At 43.9% G+C, this 22490-nt stretch overlaps 1 protein-coding gene across 8 annotated transcripts in view; it reads right to left on the reverse strand.

Moving 5' to 3' along the window:
* CDC42BPA (CDC42 binding protein kinase alpha) overlaps positions 1-22490 on the reverse strand; it is a 292087-nt gene that overhangs the window by 114921 nt on the left and 154676 nt on the right. For all 8 annotated transcript variants that reach the window (XM_039235880.1, XM_039235877.1, XM_039235878.1 and 5 more), the window contains exon 11: positions 7642-7764. In XM_039235880.1, coding sequence (XP_039091811.1) covers positions 7642-7764 — 123 coding nt within the window. The remainder of the gene's footprint in view (positions 1-7641; positions 7765-22490) is intronic.

The raw sequence follows: 22490 nt of genomic DNA on the forward strand, positions 1-22490 counted from the left end.
AAAACAACACCTTAGATAAAAGGGGAAAAAAAACCCAAAAACCTCAGAATGACTGATTTTCCTCCTCATGAACCACAGAGTCCTAATGGAGGTGGTACAATAGTTTTCAGATGCTAAAACAAACAAAAAAACCTCAACCCAGGATCCCATGCCCTGCAAAAATATTCTTTAGTTATAAAGAAGAAATTAAGATATTCTCAGATGAGTAAAAACTAAGAGAATTTGCTGACAGCAGGGCTATCTTTAAAAAAATGGTTAAAGGAAGGGACGCCTGGGCAGCTCAGTTGGTTACACGTCCAACTTCAGCTCAGGTCATGATCCTGCGGTTTGTGAGTTCAAGCCCTGCTTCAGGCTCTGTGCTGACAGCTCGGAGCCTGGGGCCTGCTTCAGATTCTGTGTCTCCCTCTCTCTCTGCCCCTCCTTTGCTCACACTCTGTCTCTCTCTCAAAAATAAACATTAAAAAATTTTTTTTAACAGCTAAAGAAAATTATCTCAACAGAAGACAACAGAACAAGGAGCTCATCAATATCAAGAAGGCATGAAGAGTGTGGTACATAAAAATATGGGTAAACTGGGGCGCCTGGGTGGCTTAGTCAGTTAAGTGTCCGACTTCAGCTCTTGTCATGATCTCACAGTTTGTGGGTTCAAGCCCTGCATCAAGCTCTCTGCTGTGAGCACAGAGGCCACTTCAAATCCTCTGTCCTCTCTTTCTCTGCCCTTCTTCCACTTGAGCACATGTGCATGCACTCTCTCTCAAAAATAAGCATTTAAATAAATAAATAAATATTTTAAAATATGGGTAAATCCACAAGGATTTTCTTCTCTTAAGTTTTCTAAATTATATTCCATGGTTGCAGGAAATATTATAACCTTGTCCAATATGCTTCTAAAACACATGAAGAGAAAATACTTGAAGCAGTTATATATTAAACCAGGAGAAAAAATAATTGTTATTAACACAAAACAGACTGTTATAATTAAGATATTGTATGTTAGCCTCATAGCAACCATAAAGCAACAGCAGGAACACAGAAGACAGAGAAGGGAATCAGAGTGTTAACACTATTGAAAATGATTAATTTACTAACGAAGTTAGTAAGAGAAAAAGAGAGAAACACAGGAACTACAAAACACTCTGAAAACAATAAGATGCCTTTAGTAAATCCTTACGTTTTATCTTTTTAAATATAAATGGATAAAATTCTCCAACAAGACCTAACATGGCTGGATGAATTAAAACAGCAAGACCCAATTATACACTGTCTATAAAAGCTTCACTCCGACTTTAAGGAGACACAAAGGCTCAAATGAAGGGATGGAACAAGAGATTTCATCCAAATGGAAACCAAAAGAAAACAAGGGTAACTATACTTAGACAAAAGAGAGGTTAAGTCAAAAATGGTAACAAGAGACAAAAAAAGCTACCATATAATAATAAAAAGGTTAATTTATCAAGAAGATATGACAATTATAAATATATATGCACCTAATACTATAGCACCTAAATATACTGAGCAGATATACCAGATTTGAAGGAATAAATAAACACTACGATAAAGTAGGGGACTTCAATACCGTACTTCCAACATGGATACATCATCTAGTCAGAAAAATCAATAAGGAAACACTGAATGGGAATTATATTTTAGACCAAATGGATCTAACAGACATATACAGAACATTGCATCCAATAGCAGCAGAATATACATTCTTCCCAAACACACAAGGAACATTCTCCAGGATACATCAAAAGCTAGGCTACAAAACAAGTGTTATTTAATTTTTTGAAAAAATTTTAAATGTTTATTTTTGAAAGAACATGCATGGACATGAGTGGGGGAGGGGCAGAGAGAGAGGGAGACACAGAATCCGAAGCAGGCTCCAGGCTCGGAGCTGTCAGCACAGAGCCTGACGTGGGGCTTGAACCCATGAGCCACAAGATCATGACCTGAGCCAGAAGTTGAACATTTAACCAACTGAGCCAACCAGGCACCTCACAAAACAAGTCTTAAGAAATTCAGCAAACCACACTAAGAATCTTTTCCAAGCACAAAGGTATGAAATTAGAAATCAATAAAGGAGGAAACTGGAAAATTCATGAAAATGTGGAAACTGAGCAACACACTCCTGAATAACCAACAGATCACAAGAAGAAATTAAAAGGGAAATAAAAAAATTTTTTCTAACAAACCAAAATGGAAACACTATATACCAAAAACACATGGGATATGGCAGAAGCAGTTCTAAGAAGGAAGTTCATGGCTATAAACACCTACGTTAAAAAAAATGAAAGATCTGAAACACCTAACTTTAGTTATCAAGCAGCTAGAAAAAAATCAAACTAAACCTAGTTAGCCAGAGAAAGGAATGAACAAAGATCAGAGTAGCAATAAATGAAACAAGCATCAGGAAAACAAAAGATCAACATAATTAAGAGACTGTTTTTGGACAATCAAAACTGGCAAAACTTTATCTGGACTAGAAAAGAAGACTCATGGGGCACCCGGGTGGCTCAGTCAGTTAAGCGGCCGACATCGTCTCAGGTCATGATCTCATGGTTCGTGGGTTGGAGCCCCGTGTTGGGCTCTGTGCTGATAGCCAGCTCAGAGCTTGGAGCTTGTTTCAGAATCTGTACCTCGCTCTCTCTCTGACCTTCCCCTGCTCACGCTGTCCCTCTCTCTGAGAAAGAAATAAAACGTTAAAAAAATTTTTTTTAAAAAGACGACTCATAAATAAAAACAAATGAAACAGAAAACATTTCAATGGGCAGCACATATACAAAGATCATAAGAGACTACTATGAACAATTATAAGCCAGCAAACTGGATAACCTAGAAAAACGGATAATTTATAGAAACAGAGAATCAAACAAAACTGAACTGTGAATAAGTTAAAAAAAAACTAAGCAGGGGCGCCTGGGTGGCTTAGTCGGTTAAGCGTCTGACTTTCGCTTAGGTCATGATCTCGCGATTCGTGGGTTCGAGCCCCGTGTCGGGCTCTGTGCTGACTGCCAGCTCAGAGCCTGGAGCCAGTTTCAGACTGTGACTCCCTCTCTCTCTGACCCTCCCCTGCTCACGCTGTCTCTCTCTCTCTCTCTCTCTCCTAGAAATAAATAAAAAAACATTAAAAAAAAAAATCTAAGCAGACCAATAATACTAAAGATACTGAATTAAAACCTCCAAAAAAAAAAAAAAAAAATCCAGGACCTGACGGTTTTACTGGTGAATTCTAACAAACCTTTTAAAAAGAATTAACACCAATCCTCCTTGAAATTTTCTAAAAAATGAAAGTGGAAGGAATATGTTCAAACTCATTTTATGAGGCCAGCACTAGGAGGGCACCAAAAGCAAAAATCAACAAGTGAGGCGACGTTGAACTTACTTCTGCTCAGCAAGGGAAACCATCCACAACATAAAAAGGCAACCAATGGATGAGAGAAAGAATCTGCAAATCATAGATCTGATAAGGGGTTAGTATAGAAAAAATATTTTAATAACTCATAAATCACTGGCAAACAAACAATCCGCTTAGAAAATGGGCAGAGGATCTGAACAGACATTTTTTTTCCGAAGAAGACATAAAGATGGCTAACAGGTACATGAAAAGGTGTTCAACGTCATAAATTATCAGGGCAACACAAATCAAAACCACAATGAGGTTATCACCTCACACCTGTTAGAATGGCTGCCATCCAAAAGACAAGGAGTAACAAGTGTTGGCAAGGATGCAAATAAAAGACGGTATGTGTGCACTGCTGGTGGAAATGCTAATTAGTGCAGCCACTTTGGAAAACAGTATGGAGGTTCTTCAAAAAATTAAAAGAGGGGCACCTGGGTGGCTCAGCCAGTTAAGTGTCCTACTTCAGCTCAGGTCATGAGCTGAAGGGTTCATGAATCTGAGCCCTGCACTGGGCTCTGTGATGACAGCTCAGAGCCTGGAGCCTGCTTTGGAGTCTGTCTCCTTCTCTCTCTCTGCCCCTACAGGGCTTGCATTCTGTCTTTCTGTCTCAAAAATAAACAAACCTTAAAAAAAATTAGAATAGAGCTACCAAAGGATCTAGCAATTCCACTCCTGAATATTCATCCAGAGAAAACAAAATCACTAAATTGAAAATATATACGCATTCTGTGTTTACCGCAGCATTATTCACAATAGTCAAGACACAGAAGCAACCTAAATATCCGATGACAGATACATGGATAAATAAAATGTGGGGTATATGTACAATGGTATACCACTGAGCCATTAAAATGAGGGCTATCTTGCCATTTGCAGCAAAGTGGATGAAACTTGAGGGAATTATGCTAAGGAAAAGTAGTCAGAGAAAGACAAATACTGCATGATCTCACATATATGTGGAATCTAAAACCCCAAAAAAGTGAACTCAGAGAACAAATTGGTGATTCCAAGAGGGAGGGGTGCAGGGCACATTAATGGGGTAAAGGTGATCACAGGTACAAACTTCTAGTTATATAATAAGTAAATCCTGGGGATGCCATTTACAGCATGAGGACTACAGCTAATAATTCTGTACCGCATACTGAAAAGTCGTCGAGAGTAGCTCTTAAAATTTCTAAGCACAAGAAAAAAAATCTGTAAGTACGAGTACTAACGGTGGCTAACCGGAGGTCCTGTGGTGGTCATTTCGCAATACATACAAACACTGAATCATTATGTGTACATCTGAAGCTAATTAATGTAATGTTGCATGTCAACTATATCTCAATAAGAAAAAAATTAAAGAACAGAAACAAAAACAAAGGCAGTACAAAGAACAAAAGAAAGAAAAAGAAAGGCAGAAAACTAAAGACCAATATCCTTCACGTATACAGATGCAAAAACACTAGTAATAAAATTCAGTAACACATAAAAATAATATAACTATACACCATGACTGGTCATGTATTTACTTCAGGGATGTAAGGCTGGTCCAATTATGTCAAAATCAACCACTCTAATCCCCCATATTTATAGGCTAAGTAAAGGGGGCAAAATCACATGTTCCTATCAGTAAATGCAGAAAAAATATTCGACAAATTTCAACAACCACCTGTGATAAAAACTCTCAGAAATACAGTGAACTTCTGACTCAGTAAAGAGCATCTATAGAAAACGTGTAGCTAATATTGCGCTTGCGGGTGAGAGTCTGGAGGCTTCCCCCTAAGGCTGGGAAGAAAGCCAGGATGTGCATTCTCCTCGCTCTTCCGCACGGTGCGGATTCTAGCAGCACCACAAAAGGAAATAAAAAGCACACAGATCAGAGAGGCAAAAACACAACTGTCCTATTTGCAGATGCAAGATGACTGCACAGAAAATCTTAAGGAATCAATTAAAAAATAAAAAACACCACCATCCTCTTAGAGCCAATAAGATGGGCTTATGAGTGACTCATCCCGATCCGTATTATCTCCCTGAAGATACGTCACCGACCACCCCAGCGGATGTCTTCTCAGTGCCATGTAGCCAACACACTCAGTGCTCTTGAGGTTTAAGGCAAAGCAAATGAGTCTGCTGATCACATTTCCAAATACCTTAATTTGAGAAAGGTAAAGCTACAGAAATTTGATAGAGATATCTCTTAGGAAGAGAGCCACTTAATAAAATAGGACAGCATAAATTATGGTCAAATTTAAGCGTTCCATGTATTTAATATAAGCAAATTACCTGCCATTTAAGCCGTCCTTTTTAGGGGCGCCTGGGGGGCTCAGTCAGTTGAGTGTCCGACCTCGGCTCAGGTCACTATCTCACAGTCATGAGTTCAAGACCCACATCAGGCTCTGTGCTGACAGCTTGGAGCCTGGAGCCTGCTTCAGATTCTGTGTCTCCCTCTCTCTGCCACCCCCCCAAAATTAACATTAAAAAAATTTTAAATTGAAGACTGTCTCAGATTCTTTCTTCTCCTTCACTTACTTCAGTCTTAAAACGGCATTTCTGGAGAGGCCTGACTACCCTGGCTAAGCCAGTACCTTCTCTCTCTCCCTATCCTGAGACAGGGTGCCACGCCTCTACACCCCACAAAAGGCTTCCATCACGCTGACAGGAAAAACCAGAAACCTTGTAACAGTCAGTGGGACTCTACTGATCAGATCCTCTACTTCTCCACGTCGCCTCCTCCGTCCTTCTCCAGCCACGCCGTCTGAACCCGTGAGCCACGTTCTGACTTCAGGGCCTTTGCACTGGCGGGTCCTTCTGCGTGGAACACACACTTCCCACGTAACTACTTCCCACGTAACTACTTCCCACGTAAGTGCACAGCTAGCCCCTTACCTTCTTCGAGTGCGTGCTCACCTGTCACCTTCTCAGTGGGGCTTCTCCCCAGACCAGCCTGCATAAAACTACAGAACTCCCCACCCCGGACCCCTGACCCCTTCTCCTTATTCTGCTGTCTTCAAGTCTCCACCGCCTCTAACATAGTGTGGCATTTACAGAGTCACACAGCCACTGCCTTATTGCTGTTGGGTGCCTCCCAGGCCCGCAAGGACCAGGGTTCTGCCACCACGCTTAGCACTGTCACCGGGCTTAGCACAGTTGCTGTGCTTAGTACTATCACTGTGCTTAGTACCGTCACTGTGCTTAGCTCTGCCGCCATGCTTAGCACCATCACAGTGCTTAGCTCTGTCACTATGCTTAGCACAGTCACTGTGCTTAGTACCATCGTTGTGCTTAGCACAGTCACCGTGCTTAGTACCGTCACTGTGCTTAGCTCCGTCACTGTGCTTAGTATTGTCACTGTGCTTAACTATGTCACATGACTAGGACAGTCACTGTGCTTAGTACCATCACCATGCTTAGTACTGTCACCGTGCTTAGCACAGTCGCCATGCTTAGCTTCATCACTGTGCTTAGTACCGTCACTGTGTTTAGCTCAGTCACTGTGCTTAGCACTTCTGCCATGCTTAGTACCGTCATTGTGCTTAGCGCAGTCGCCGTGCTTAGCTCCATCACTGTGCTTAGTACCGTCACTGTGCTTAATACCCTCACTGTGTTTAGTACCATTGCTGTGCTTAGTACAGCCGCCATATTTAGCTCCATCACCGTGCTTAGGACCATCACTGTGCTTAGTACCACATCACAAGAGCCTCAAACCACACCTGCCCCCCAGCAGGGGCGCAGGCAGTATACGCTGAACGAAATACCATGAATGGACGGAGCAGGCCTAGTGACACTTGCCTACATTAATTTAACTGCGTCTCACCAATACGCTGGAAGGAGCTGTTACCGGGAAGGTACACTCTCGCCTGTCCTGCCATCCGCATACATGCGCTCTCCTTGCCTACGCTGTCCTCTTCCTCACCCCTGGCACTATGAACATGGCAGCCAGGCGAACCCCAACGAAGCATCCCAGACTAACAGACGTCCCCCAGACACCGCCTCTGTTACCATGCGCCTCAGTCAGGCACCCTCCTAATGCTCCCCACGCACCAACGCTTATTTTCTCAGGTCCTGCAGATGCTATTTCTCCCGGTACCAAAATGTGAGCACCCTGAGAGCAGAAACCCCTCGATTTGCTCTCCACTCGCCAGTGCAGAGCTCATATCGTGTGACACGTGACTGGCACTCAAAATACGTTGTGTGTGTAAACAGCGTATTTTTTTTTTAAACCTACTCATCTGAATTAACAGTGAATCACAGAAATTTACCTCTTACTTGTTTCCTTAGTTTTTCGATTTCTTCTTTCAAGGCTTTGATTTCTAAATCCTTGCTGGCTGCTAGCGGGCCATCAGCAGTTGAATATTGCAGAGCTTGGACTGTCTGCGTTGACTCTTAAAAAAAAAAAATAAAGGATAAAATGAGAAATAAGGCCATGTTAAAACAATTTTCTTTTATTTTCATTTAATTTCTTTTTAAAACTTTAAAAAAATGTTTTATTTACTTCTGAGAGAGAGAGAGAGAGAGAGAGAGAGTCAGCGTGAGCAAGGGAGGGTCAGAGAGAGAGGGAGACACAGAATCTGAAACAGGCTCCAGGCTCTGAGTTAGCTGTCAGCACAGAGCCTGACGTGGGGCTCAAAACCCACAAAAAGTGAGATCATGACCTGAGCCGAAGTCGGACGCTTAACCGACTGGGCTACCCAGGTGCCCCATAAACAATATTAAACTAACAGCAATATATTTCTTTTTTTAAAGTTAACTTTATTTATGTTGAGAGAGAACATGAGTGCAGGAGGGGCAGCGAGAGAGGGAGAGAGAATCCCAAGCAGGCTCTACATTGTCAGTGTAGAGCCTGACATAGGGCTCGAACTCATGAACCAAGAGATCATGACGTGAGCCGAAATGAAGAGTTGGACACTTAACCAACTGAGCCATCCAGGTGCCCCAATATATTTCTTTCTATAGAAATCCTTATATAATTCTACTGATCAAAACATCTATTCGTTGACAAAAAGCATGCAAACACATCACAATTAAGTCCCAAAACTCCAATGTGCGTATCTTTAAATGTATAACAGACATAAGAGAGGATCGGCCTTCTATCAAACACTGCAGCTGCACCCTACCAGCGGGTCAACCATTCAGGTCCCTTTCATTCTGGCAGGAAGGGTCGTCATGTGGTACCCATACTTCCCGTGTCTGATTGATACATTCAAAGCAGAGTGCAGTGTGTGAAGGGAGGTTCAGAGACGTTAACACACTTGACTTTGAAAAATGCATGGGGTTCCGGGCAATGATCCCCCCCCCATGCAGTTGAAAACCTGTATATGACTTAAAAATTTTTTTTTTAAATGTTTGTTTATTTTTGAGAGAGAGAGAGAGAGAGAGAGAGAGAGAGAGAGAAAGAAAGAGAAAGAGAACATGCAGGGGAGGGGCAGAGAGCGAGGGAGACACAGAAGCCGAAGCAGGCTCTGGTCTCTGAGCTGACGTGGTGCCCAAACCCACGAACCGTGAGATGGTGACCAGAGCCAAAGCCTGACGCTTAACTTGCTGAGGCACCCAGGCACCCCAAACATCCGTGTCTGACTTTCAATTCCCCAAAAACTTAACTACTAACAGCCTCCTGTTGACCAGAAACCTAACCAATAATATTAACTGTCAATAACACAGACTTTGTATTCTACGTGTATCATACGCTGTATTCTTACAATAAAAAGTAAGCTAGAGAAAAAGAAAATGTTACTGAGAAAACCATGAGGAAGAGAAGACACATTTATGGTACTATACTGTATTTATCGAAAAGGAAATAAAGGCACAGGACCCATGTATTTCAAAGCTGCACTGTTCTACGGGTCGTGTGCCTATGACATACAGAAAAGCCGGCATCCACAAGGGAATCAAGAGCAAAAATGAACTACTGGGACCACATCAAGATTAAAAGCTTCTGCACAGCAAAGGAAACAATCCACAAAACTAATAGGCAACCAACGGAATGGGAAAAGATAGTTGCAAATGACATATCAGATAAAAGGTTAGTATCCAAAATCTATAAGGAACTCACCAAATTCCACACCCGAAAAACAAAAAACCCAGTGAAGAAATGGGCAGAAGATATGAACAGACACTTCTCCAAAGAGGACATCCAGATGGCCAACAGACACACGAAACGATGCTCAGCATCCCTCCTCCTCAGGGAACTACAAATCAAAACCACACTGAGATACCACCTCACGCCAGCCAGAGTGGCTAAAATGAGCAAATCAGAGAACTCTAGATGCTAGCAAGGATGTGGAGAAACGGGCACCCTCCTACACTGTTGGTGGGAATGTAAACTGTGCAGCCCCTCAGGAAAACAGTGTGGAGGTTCCTCAAAAAACTTAACAATAGAGCTCCTCCATGACCCAGCAATAGCACTGCTAGCAATTTACCCAAGGGATACAGGAGTGCTGATGCATAGGAGCACATGTACCCCAATGTTCACAGCAGCACTCTCAACAATAGCCAAAACATGGAAAGAGCCTAAGTGTCCATCAACAGACGAATGGATCAAGAAGATGTGGTCTATCTATACGATGGAATACTACATGGCAATGAAAAAGAATTAAATCTGGCCATGTGTAGCAACATGGATAGAACTTGAGGGTGTTATACTGAGCGAAATAAGTCAGGCAGAGAAGGACAGATACCATATGTTTGCACGTACAGGAGGATTAGGAGGAACTTAACGGAGGACCATGGGGGAGAAGAAGGAGAAAAACAGTGGGGGAGAGGGAGGGAGGCAAACCATGAAAGACTCTTGAATGCTGAGAACAAACTGAGGGCTGATGGAAGTGGGGGGGAGGGGAAGGGGGGTGATGGGCATGGAGGAGGGCACTTGTGGGCATGAGCACTGGGTGTTATATGGAAAACTTGACAATAAACTATTAAAAAAAAGAAAGAAAGAAATGCCGGCCTCCAAATGTTACGTATGACAGCTGACGCTCACCTCCAGGTGCCTCTGGCTCGTAAATTTAGCAAAAATAGAGACTATGAGTATGTGCGTCAGAAGACGCAAAGTATTAAAGAAACATTGACTCTATGGAAGTGTATTTCCAGATGTTATCAGAAGATCTGGAAAAAAGCAAACTATAAAAGAATCTTATGTCAGAAACAAATCCACTCTTGTGCTCCCACAGTTACTGCGCTATTTTATGGAGAGTTCACAATAGGAAGCCTCTACCTTCGCTGTAATTGTCTGTTAGTACAAATCATGACTGGTTGCTTTATACTACTTATGTTATTTATATACTGCTTTATGTAAATTATGTTAGTATCTCTATACCATATTATCACTTATATATATCACTTATATACACACACTCACATAAGCTCCAAAACATTGTGGCCTTCAGGGGAGGTGGGTATTCTCATTAATTTGTACCAATTGCATAGAGAATAGTATCATGATCTTCATGTGCATGGCAGCCAGTATTTATTAACTTGAACTAAAGGTGTAAGATCTACCTTTTGTGCATCCAACCATCATCTTCTACATCCAGTAAGTACTCTTCTACATTTATTTTTGGGTTCAAAACATGGTAAATACTGGTGTATTTGGTATTTATTATTTTCAAAGAAACATTCCTTATTTGTTTGTTTTAAAAAAAGTATCTGAGTTGGAAGGAGAAGAAGGGAGCTAGAAAAACAGCCCGGGAATACTAGTAACAGCTACTTTTCTTCCTAGACTCCCCCTGCAGCAGGGCAGGGAGGTGGGCAGGAGATGGGCTCCTCTTTGTTACCTCTGTCTGGAGCCTTCCGCGGGAGTTATCAGCCATTGTTTTCTTCTCCTTAAATAACAATTCCGCACATTGCTCACTGTCCTTACCACTACAACCCTTTTCATTATTACTCTTAGTGACTTTCACATCAAAGTAGACAATCCACTTACCACTCTGGCTTCTCAGCCACACAAATCCTCCAAGGCCCACACTGTTGGTTTTTTTTTTTTTTTTTTTTTTTTTTTTTTTTTTTATTTTTTTTCCCTCTTATGGCTTGTGAACTACGTTCCGGAACCATGCAACAGTGTGCTCTGGCAAGGCAGACCAGCCAAACACAGAAGGCGGTTGAAGTCAAACATGGAAGTCCCATGCTACGTGCCGCTACTGGTTAAGAATGAGGTATGGGACCTAGTTAGAACTAACAGCACCTTGAGAAGAAGTCCACTTGGGGCTTCCCGGAAAAGTTTTAAATCTCCTCTTGAGTAAGAGATGGATGAAAGCAAAGGAACCCTCTTCTTTTGGTCTCTGCACGTGTGCGCACGCAAGGTCTGCAACTTGGACAGCATGGCAGAATCATGAGAGGAAAGCCATGAACGTTAAAGAGAAGCTAACCCCAATACGGGCCCTGGAATGGTCTACTTCTGACTTCCTAAGATAACAAATCCGTATTATTTAAGAAATCTATGACTTGCAGCCCCAAACAACCTAGCCGGTAGACTATTTTCTAGCTAAACCACCAGATCGATGGGTCATAGCCTAGACCCGCGGTTCCTCTCTCACGTGAACCTGGAGCAGGGGATGCGTGGTGCTCGCACAGCCACAGCTAGGACACCGCGCAAGGTGATTAGCGCCTGGGGACCAAGGAAGCTCAGTATCCTACAGAACGTGAACCGATCTCCCGCACCAAAGAGCCACTCCTCTCCTACGCTAGTGGCTCGCCTATGGACAAGAGCTACCGTAAACTCTGCCGTGATGTAACCAACCGCACAGCCTCCCAAACCTTGACTTCAGGGGTACCACTCTCTCTTATCTCTGCAGTGTGCTCACCTGAGGGGCCACTTCAGTAATTCTTCATTCCCACCAAGAGATCAAATCCACTGTCCTAACATTATTCAGTTTTTTCCCGTCTTTACCGCAGTTAGATTCTGCGGACCATCACTACAGCAAACGCGCCTTCCATCTCTCTGCCCTCCTCTCTTCACCTCCTTCCTCCTGGAAGGCCCCCGTCTCGGCAGGATCTGACTCTCCTACTGGTGTTTCCACCCCACAAGATGACAAAGTGGCTGAAGGAAACAGTCACTTGAGATGCATGTCTGCGGACACTGAACACTTGGGCGATGACCGGTGGTCCTACCCACTTCCCTAGACCACTCTGTCTTCTTCAAACTGACCATTTCACGTTCTCTTTATCTTGACAAAAGTCTCACACGGTCTCCACCTTCTCAGTGGATGCACTCTGCTTTGTGTATCTGATTTTGTGTCTGTGAATGTAAGCACTGCCAGGCCGGTGCTGATCTCTTGTTCGGTTCAGTGTCACACCCTTGGCCACATGCAGAACGGTGACATGCAGAACCAGTGTTCACTCAATGGCCGGTCCAGGGACGGAGCCGCTCACACGTACACCCGCGCCACTGCGGGAAACAGGCGTTGATACAACAGGAGATGATGTCATAGCTTTGGGAAACGATACCAATCCCATATATGGATACTTCCTAAGGACACGTTAGAGAATTCCAACATCTGCCAAGCCCACTCTACAGGAATCTTTTCATTCGGAACAGGAAGGAGTAGGAAGCACCAGGTCTTTGCTTTATCACTCCCACTGCAAAAAGTCAAAGTATGTAACTTGCAAAAATCTTACTTTTACAGACATCAGGGGTCTGAGAGACCAGTGGGGACGCAGTACAGTAAAACAGAGACGGAACAGCCGTTCTGAGGCGAAAAGATGCTGTCAGGGGCCTCTGATCTCTGAACTGTCCCCAATTCTGTGGGCCGGCTAAGGCTCCAGGCTGCCCTAAATGGAGGATATTACGCAGAGGAAAAACACAGCAAGGCGCTGGGGAATGGGCGGGGCTGCTGAAACAACCTGGAAACCTCTAGATCCCTAAATGTGTGGTGCTGTTTCCATCGTGGTGTACTCGGTGTAACTGGAGACTGTGACGGCGGTCAGGAGCTCCTAAAATTCAGACTAAAATCTCCTCCAGTACTGGAGTATTTGAGACACAAAAGTCTTGCCTCGGAAGAGTCTGTCTCAAATATGTGGCCAGTCTCCCCATCAACACATTCGCCAAATATGGAAAAGGGCACAGGGTAGAAGGCTGAATGGCGGGGTGCATCGCCCAGGTTTTATAGAGTGAGGGAGAGAGAGGCCCAGTTGGGCTCCATCTAGATCTCCACTTGTGGTATTTGCACCTGGAGACAGGCTGAGCCAATGAAAACTGAAACCCGGCCTTGTCCTAGCTCAATTCCGGGTTAGACGGAGCGCTAGGGGAAACCACAAACTTGTGCGATAGCGCCACCTTCTGGAAAACAAGAGAAAGGCTTCTGAATGACAACCTGTTGAACCCTTAAAATCCAAGGAAATAAAACCTCACCTAAGAGAGGTGTTTGCTACTTCAAGTGTGACAGCAGAGGTACATTTCATGACACACTATGAGAAAATCACAGTGATGCGGTTTCACAAAAAGAAAGGACTATTCTCCAGCAACCAAACTCAAAGACATGAACCACTGCGTTCTCACAGATAAAATATACAAAATAGCGGTTATGAAGAAATTCAGTGAACTAGGAGAAAACTCAGAGAGGAAATGCAGTAAACTCAGGAATAAAATTAGCGAATAGGAGGAATACATTATCAAAGAGGCTGAAATTATGAGGAAGATGCAAACAAAAATTCTGGGGCTGAAACTGTCAATACATGAGCTGAAGAATGCATGAGCCAGCGCTGGGGGGCACCCAGGGGGCTCAGTGGGTTGAGTACAGATTCTTGGTTTTGGCTCACATCACCGTCTCACAGTTCACGGAATTGAGAGCCGTGTGTCGGGCTCCGCACTGAGCGAGGAGCCTGCCTGGACTCCTCCTCTCTCTGCCCCTCCCCCCGTTCCTGCTGTCTCTCTCAAAATAAATTTAAAAAAATTTTTTTAAAAAAGAAAGCACTAGAGACAGAGCAGATCAAAGAGAATACATGATTTGGAGGGTGGGAATCTAGAAATGATTCAGGTGGATGAGAAGAGAGATCTGAGATTTTTAAGAAGTGAATAAACTCCACAAAAGTTACCTCCATCAGACAAGCGAACATAAGGAAAATGAGCATACCACAGGGAGGTGGTTCATTTAAAAAAAATAGCTGAGAACTTCCCCAAACTGGAAAACAGAACTAGTCATAAGGGTCCACACAGCTGAACAGAACACAGTACTACCTCAATGTAAAAATATCTTCACTAACACACTTCAGAATGAAACTGTCAAGAGTCAATGGTAAAGAACTTTTTAAAAGATTTTTTTTTTGAAGTCTCTTTTGAGAGAGAGAGAGAGGAAAAGAGAACACACACGTGAGCAGAGGAGGGGCAGAGAAAGAAGGGGACAGAGAATCCCAAGCAGGCTCTGTACTGTCCATGCAGAGCCGGATGCAGGGCTCAAACCCATGAACTGTGAGATCATGACCTGAGCCAAAATTAAGAGTCAGATGTTTAACCGACTGAGCCACACAGGCATCCCATCAATGGTACAAAATTTTAAAAGCAACCGGGGAAAAAAGGATGTGACTTCCACCCATCAGACTATCAACAGATTTCTCAGCAGAAACCACAGACCAGGAGAGAGTGGAATGACATATCCAAAGTACAGACAAATAAAAACCACCAGCCAAGAATATTCTATCCAGCAGTTATCCTTCTAATATGAGGGAGAGAGAAGGGCTTTCCAAGACAAAAAATAGCTAAGGTAACTCACCACCATCAGACCTGCCTTCCAAGAAATGTTGAAAGGAGCTCTTAAAACTGAAAGAAGGGGGGCACCTGGGTGGCTTAGGTGATTAAGCATCCGACTTCAGCTCAGGTCATGATCTCACAGTTCGTTGAGTTCGAGCCCCATATTGGGCTCTGTGCTGATGGCTCAGAGCCTGGAGCCTGCTTTGGATTCTGCCTCCCTCTCTCTCTGCCCCTCCCCTGCTCACATGCTCTCTCTCAAAATTAAGTAAACATTTAAAAAATTAAAAATTAAAAAAATTAAAAATATTAAATTAAAAAATAAAAAAACTCAAGTGGAACATGAAAGCACACAAAATCCTGATTCAGATAATAAACAAACATTAAGAATTAGAAAACTGTAGGGGCGCCTGGGTGGCTCAGTCGGTTAAGCATCCGACTTCAGCTCAGGTCATGATCTCACGATTCATGGGTTTGAGCCCCCACGATGGGCTCTGTGCTGACAGCTAGCTAAGAGCCTGGAGCCTGTTTCAGATTCTGTGTCTCCCTCTCTCTCTGACCCTCCACTGCTCACGCTGTCTCTATCTCTGTCAAAAATAAATAAAACATTAAAAAAAAGAAGAATCAGAAAACTATAGCCCTATCTCAGAATAGCATAATGACAGCTTAATGATAGCATAAATGTTAAAGGAAAGGGGCATTAAGATAACTATAGCTACCACAATTAAAAAATAATTTTTTAATGTTTATTTTTGAGAGAGAACATGAACAGGGGAGGGGCAGAGAGAGAGGAAGACACAGAATTTGAAGCAGGTTCCAGGCTCTGAGCTGGCAGTCAGCACAGAGCCCGACGCGGGGCTCGAACCCACGAACTGTGAGATCACGACCTGAGCCGAAGTCATGAAGGCTTAACTGACTGAGATCCCAGGCACCCCTAGCTACTACAATTTGATAACAAATTCACAGCAGAAAAAGATATAACTTGTGATACCAAAACCATAAAAGGGAAGGCATAAAAGGATGGAACCTTTATAGGCGAATGAAGGGAAGCTGTTCTCAGCAGAGACAGGACTACAACCTCATGGTCATCACATAGCCAAAGTCTAGAGCAGAGACACAAAACATAAAATGGGGAGAAGGAGCAAATCACCATTGAAAACCACCAACTGGCAAAGGCAGATGGAAAGAGAAGTTAGGAAACAATGGAGAGACAAAATCACCAGAAGGCTAAAGATAAAATGACAAGATAAGTGCTTATGTGTCAATAATCACCCTAAACATAAATGGATTGAATTCACCAATAAGAAGGCATAGAACAGGTGGGAAGATTTAAACAAACAAACAAATGAGACCCAAGTATATACGCTGCCTAAAGGAGACTCATCAGCTCCGAAGATACACACAGGCTCAAAGTGAAGGGATGGGAGATAACATTCCAAGCAAGTAAAAACCCAAACAAAGTGGGACTAGCCATACTTCCATCAAACAAAGTAGACTTCAAGCCAGAGATGGTAACAAGACAAAGGTCATTATATAAGGCAAAGGGGTCAATATGTTAAGAAGATAGAATAACCTGGATGGCTAAGTTGGTGAAGTGTCCAACTCTTGATTTTAGCTCAGGGCGTGAACCCTCGGTTTGTGAGATCGAGTCCCACATGGGGCTCTGTGCTGACAGCACAAGCCTGTTTAGGATTCTCTCTCCCTCTCTCTGCCCCTCCCCCACTCACACGCTTTTTCTCTCTCAAAATAAATATTTTTTTTAAAAAAAGGATATAATAATTACAAATATATATACTCCCAACAGCCAAGCACCCAAATATATTAAGCAAATGATACCAGATCTTAAGGAAGAAGGAGACAATACAATAATAGTTGGTGACTTCAATACCCCACTATTAGCAATGGATAAATGGTCCAGACAGAAAATCAGCAGGGAAACGTTGCAATCGAACCCAACTTCAGAACAAATGGACTTAACAGACATTATAGGACATTCCGTCCAACAGAAGCAGAATACACATTCTTCTTAAGTGTGCACAGGACATGCTCAGGACAGATCATGTGACAGGACATAAACAAACATTAGAAAATTTAAGAAAAAATTATACCATCTTTTCTGACCACAATGGTATGACATTAGAAATCAACAAGAGGAAAGTGAGCAGATCTACAAATATGTAAAAATTAAACAATTCTAAACAACCACTGAGTCAAAGAAGAAATAAAAAATGAAATAAAAAATCTTCTCAAAACAAATGAAAATGAAAATACAACACATCCAATCTGTGGAATGGATGGATTAAAGCAGTTCTATGAGAAAGGTTTTTTTTTCTTTCAAAAATTTTATGTGCATTCTATGTAGTTAACATACTGCGCAGTATTAGTTTCAGAAGTAGATTTCAGTGGTTCTGTGCAATATTAGTTTCAGAAGTAGATTTCAGTGGTTCATCACTTACAGACAACACCCAGTGCTCATCACAGCAAGTGTTCTCCTTAATAACCACCACCCATCTAGCCCATCCCCCCATCTCCCCTCCAGCAACCCTCAATGTGTTCCCTGAAAGCTGAGAGCAAAAAATGAACATATTAATAAATTAGAAAGATTTCAAATAACCTAACTTACACTTCAAAGAGCTAAAAAAAAAAAACAAAAAAAAAAAAAANAAAAAAAAAAAAAACAAATAATTAAGTCCAAAGTTAGCAAATGGGAGGTAAAAATAAGGTTCAGGGAAGAAATAAATGAAATCAAGACCAGAAAACTAATAGAAAGGACTGAAGAAACTAAGAGCTGGTTCTCTGAAAAAAGAACTACATTGACAAACATTTATCTACACTAAGAAAAAAAGAGACTCAAATAAAATTAAAAATATGGGGCACGTGGGGGGGCTAGTTGGTTAAGCGTCTGACTTCAGCTCAGGTCATGATCTCACGGGTCATGAGTTTGAGGCCCCCAAAGGGCTCTCTGCTATAGTGCAAAGCCTGCTTTGGACCCTCCGTCCCCCCTCCTTCCCTGCTTGCTCTCTTTCTCTCAAAAATAAACATCTAAAAAAAAGAAGAAGAAGAAATGAAAGAGACATTATGACCGAAACCACAGAAATATATAGGATCATATACTATGAACAATTAGAGGCTAGGAAACTACATAACCGGAAGAGATGGATACATTTCTAGAAACATGCAGCCTACCAAGAGTGAATCAGGAAGAAGTAGAAGTTTGAACAGACCAGTAACGAAAAATGTAATTGAATTAGTAAACAAAAATCTCCCAACACAGAAATCTCTAGGAATTGACAGGTTCACTGGGGAGTCCTACTGAACGTTTTAAGAAAAAACTAACAATCCTCCTCAAACTCTTCAAAATACTGAGGAGGAGGGAACATTTCCAAATTCATTCTATAACCAGAGAAGACCGCAGAAAACCGATACGCCAGTGTCTCCATGAATACAGATGTAAAAATTGTCAACAGAATATCAGTAAGCCCTACTCAGGAACAGTCAGAGGAAGACCCACCGTGACAAAGTGGGATTTATCTCTGGGATGCGAGGGTGGCCCCACATGTGCAAATCAATAAACGCCACACATCACCTCAATAAAATGGAAGATGAAAATCACATGCTCAGCTCAATAGACAGAGAAAAAGCATCTGACAAAAATGCAACATCTTTTCATGATAAAAAGCCTTAACAGACTGGATGTAGAAGGAATGTGGCAAAACACGGCCACTGACAACAAACCGACAGCGATTATATTCAAGGGAGGCCTTTCCCTCTGAGATCAGGAGGAAGACGAGGATGTCCACTCTGTCCACTCCGTCATCAATGTCCTGGAAGTGCTGGCCAGAGCGGCCAGGCAAAACAAAGAAAGAAAAGGCATGCAAATCAGAGAGAGGGGACAAATGTTACTATCTGCTCAAGACTCCACATACAGAAAGGCCCAAAGAGCAGACCCAGAAAACCGCGGGAGAGCTGATCGCCACTTTCGGCAAAGTTGCAGGACACAAAATCAACATAAATGAATCTGTTGTACTCCTTCACAGCAAACGCGAGACGTCGGAAAAAGAAAGAAAGAAAACCATCTCCTTCACACAGCACCAAAAACAATGAACTACTCAGGAAGACGTGAACCAAGGAAGGACAAGATCTGTACCAAGGAAACCCTAAGAGTTGCTGAAACAGAAGACAACACAGACAGGTGGAAAGACGTCGTGCATTCATGGGTCACAAGAATTAATACTGTTAAAATGTTTATCCTACCAAAGCCATGTACAGATTTAACACAACAGCCATCAAAACACCAAAGGATTCCTCACAGACACAGAACCAACCACCCTCAAATCGGCCGTGGCATCACAGAGACACCGCACAGAGCAGTCCCGACAAAAAGAACAAGGTCAGAGGTAGAACGCTTCCTCACTTCAAACCACACTACAAAGTGACAGGAAAAAAAACAATACGCTACGGGCACAAACGCAGACACACAGAACAAAACAGAGCCCAGGATCAGATGGCGCCAAACATGGTCAACTCCTACTCAACAAGGGAGCCAAGGTCACCCACTGGGGAAGGACACTCTCTTCCACAAATGGTGCCACGAAAACACACAGAATGACGCAAGTGGGCCCCTCTTCCCCCACTCACAAAAATTAACTCCAAATAGATCAGAGACTTAAACAAGAAGACCTGACAGTGTAGGACGCCTAGAGGAAAACAGGGAAAAGCTCGCGGACGTTGGTCCTGGCAATGGTCTTCTGCATGTGACACCAAAATGCATGCGCCACCAAAATGCATGTGCAACAGAAACAAGACAATTGGGCCTACCCCCCACACAGACGCTTCCGTAAAGCAAAAGAAACAATTAGCAAAGTGAAAAGGCGACTTACAGAATGGGAGGAAATCTTTGCAAGCGATATACTGGCTAACGGGATAATATCCGAGATACACGAAGAACTCACACAACTTACTAACAAAAACCAAACAATCCAATTCAGAAATGGGCAGAAGAACCGAATAGACATTTTTCAAAAAAGCCCTTCCAAATGGCCAACAGGCGCATGAAAAGACGCTCGATTTCACATCACTAATCGTAAGGGAAATGCAGATCAAAACCCCAGTGAGGTATCACTGTGCTCACACCTGTCAGAATGGCGATCAAGAAGACCAGAAAGACAGGAAGACAAGAGACAACAGGTGCGGATGGGACGTGGTGAAAAACGGAACCCAAGTGCACAGCTGGTGGGAATGAACGTCTCCAGCCACCACTGACAACGGTTTGAAGTTTCCTCAAAAGAATTAAAAATTGACAACCATACAACCCAGCAGTTCCATTTCTGGTTGTGTTCCCAAAGGAAGTAAGGGCAGGATTTCGAAGGGATAGATGCGCCCCCATGTTTCCTGAAGCATAATTCGCAATAACCAAGTCGTGGAAACCACCTAAAGGTGCCCCAGTGGATGAATGGGTAAAAAGGTGGGGCGCAGGTACACAACGGACTGTCATTCGGCCATGAGAAAGGACAGCGTCCTGCCATGTGTGACAACGTGGACGGATGGACCTTGAGCCACTGCGCTGAGTGGCTCAGTCAGACGTAGAAAGACACGTGGTGTATGACGTCCCTTCTGTGTGAGATCCGAAGAAGTCCAGCTCATAAAATAACAGAGAGTAAAAGCGCGGTTACAGGGAGGGGGCGCGGGCAGGGAGAGTGGTATTCAAGGGTCCAAACTCGCAACAAGTAGCAAATGAATCCTGAAGGTCTAGGGCACAGTGTGAGGAACACAGACAGCAACGCCGCAGTGTGACTATGTGCCGTGAGAGAAGGTGCTAAGCTTCCCGCAACGACAATCTCGTCACGATGCACGGATGCACCAAAGTCACAAGGTGCACGCCTTAAATGTATACAGTGATACGCGGTAAATATATTCGATTAAACAGTCAAAACAACTTGCACCACAGAGAGGAACTAATCCACATGCAGAAATCTGGGCGACTGATGGAAAAACAGAAAGCAGTCTGTTTTACTGCTGTCGGTGGCGTTTCTTTCCCCACTGGGCCTCTGAAAACAGAAAAGCAGAAGTTTACTATTCTAACAATCTGATTCTTTATCTAGTAAGAGTCAGAAGCTTTTGGGTTATATTCCTTCATTCACCAAAGGAGTGAAGTAAAATAAATTGTATGTTACGCCCTTTATTTTGGAGAAAATAAAGCAGGAGAGGGGCACAGTGAATGCCGGAGATAAAGCAAGGTTAGGTTACAAACGGGGTAGTCAGGAAAGGCCTCACTTAAAGGTAACATTCAGGTAGAAATACCTCCCTGACCGAGGTAAGGGAACGAGTCGTGTGAACACAAAGGAAGGGAGTTTAGGCAGGGCAGCAGCTATGCAAAGGCCCTGAGGTGGGGATGTGCCAGGTTTGTGGAAAGAACAGCCAAGGAGCCCAGAGCGGCCAGAAGCCGAAAGAGCAATGGAGGGGGTCATAGGGGGTGAAGATCTCTTGGGGGGGGGGGTGGCGTCAAGTAGGCAAGTGCTGACGGGTGAGAAGATTCGGACTGGGCAGTATTCGGGACGCCTCAAATTGACATCAGTGCCCGTGAACTCGGGGCGATCGGTCAGCGCGCGGCGGGTCCCCAGCACGTTCCCGCAGCCACGCAGGTGCACGGGTGATGCACGTCAGCAGGGCTGGAGTTCTGGCAAAGGGGAGACAGGCAGCAGGAGGGGCAACAGAGGGGACGCCCGCGAGAGGGCACGAAGACGACCGACCACGGGGCAGGGCGACAGGGCCGTAGGTGACGGTGGGGCTGACGGAACTGGAGGCACCACCGGGGTGGAGCAGACGGCGAGAACGGGGGACGCCGCGGGTCTGCCTGAGAGCGCGGTCTCGAGACAGGAGCCGATGAGGGCGGGCGGAGGACAAGACCGTGGGACGCGAGCGACCAGGAGGCCAGCAGCTCAGAACACGAGGATCTGCCCACACGCGTCTCGAAATCACCAAGTGTCTGGGGCGCCCGGGAGGCTCAGGCGGTTCAGCGTCCGACTCCTGGTTTTGGCTCAGGTCGTGATCTCACAGTTCGTGAGTCCGAGCCCCGCGTGGGCTTCTGAGTGGGATTCTCTCTCTCCTTCTCTCTCTGTCCCTCCCCTGCTCACGTTCTCTCTCTCTCTCTCAAAATCAGTAAATAAACTTAAGAAATAAATAAAGAGAATAAAACCACCAAGTGTGAGGACAGGAGTGATGCTGCAGAGAAAGGCTGCTAGGAAGCTGGCCTTTTAGGGACCAGCAATGCGACGGTGACAAGGAGTGCGACGCCGGGGTGAGAAGGGCCCCGCGTCCCCAGACGTGTCCGTGTGCAGCACACGCGCCCGGGGGTGGGGGGGGAACGCTGCTCTGAGGTTTACCGCTGAGGTTGCGAGTCTACATGAATGGTCTTCTACTATATTCCGCGTGACCTCC

Source organism: Hyaena hyaena, unplaced genomic scaffold (assembly GCF_003009895.1).
Source record: "Hyaena hyaena isolate Hyena2069 unplaced genomic scaffold, ASM300989v1 scaffold_103, whole genome shotgun sequence".
NCBI lineage: Eukaryota > Metazoa > Chordata > Mammalia > Carnivora > Hyaenidae > Hyaena > Hyaena hyaena.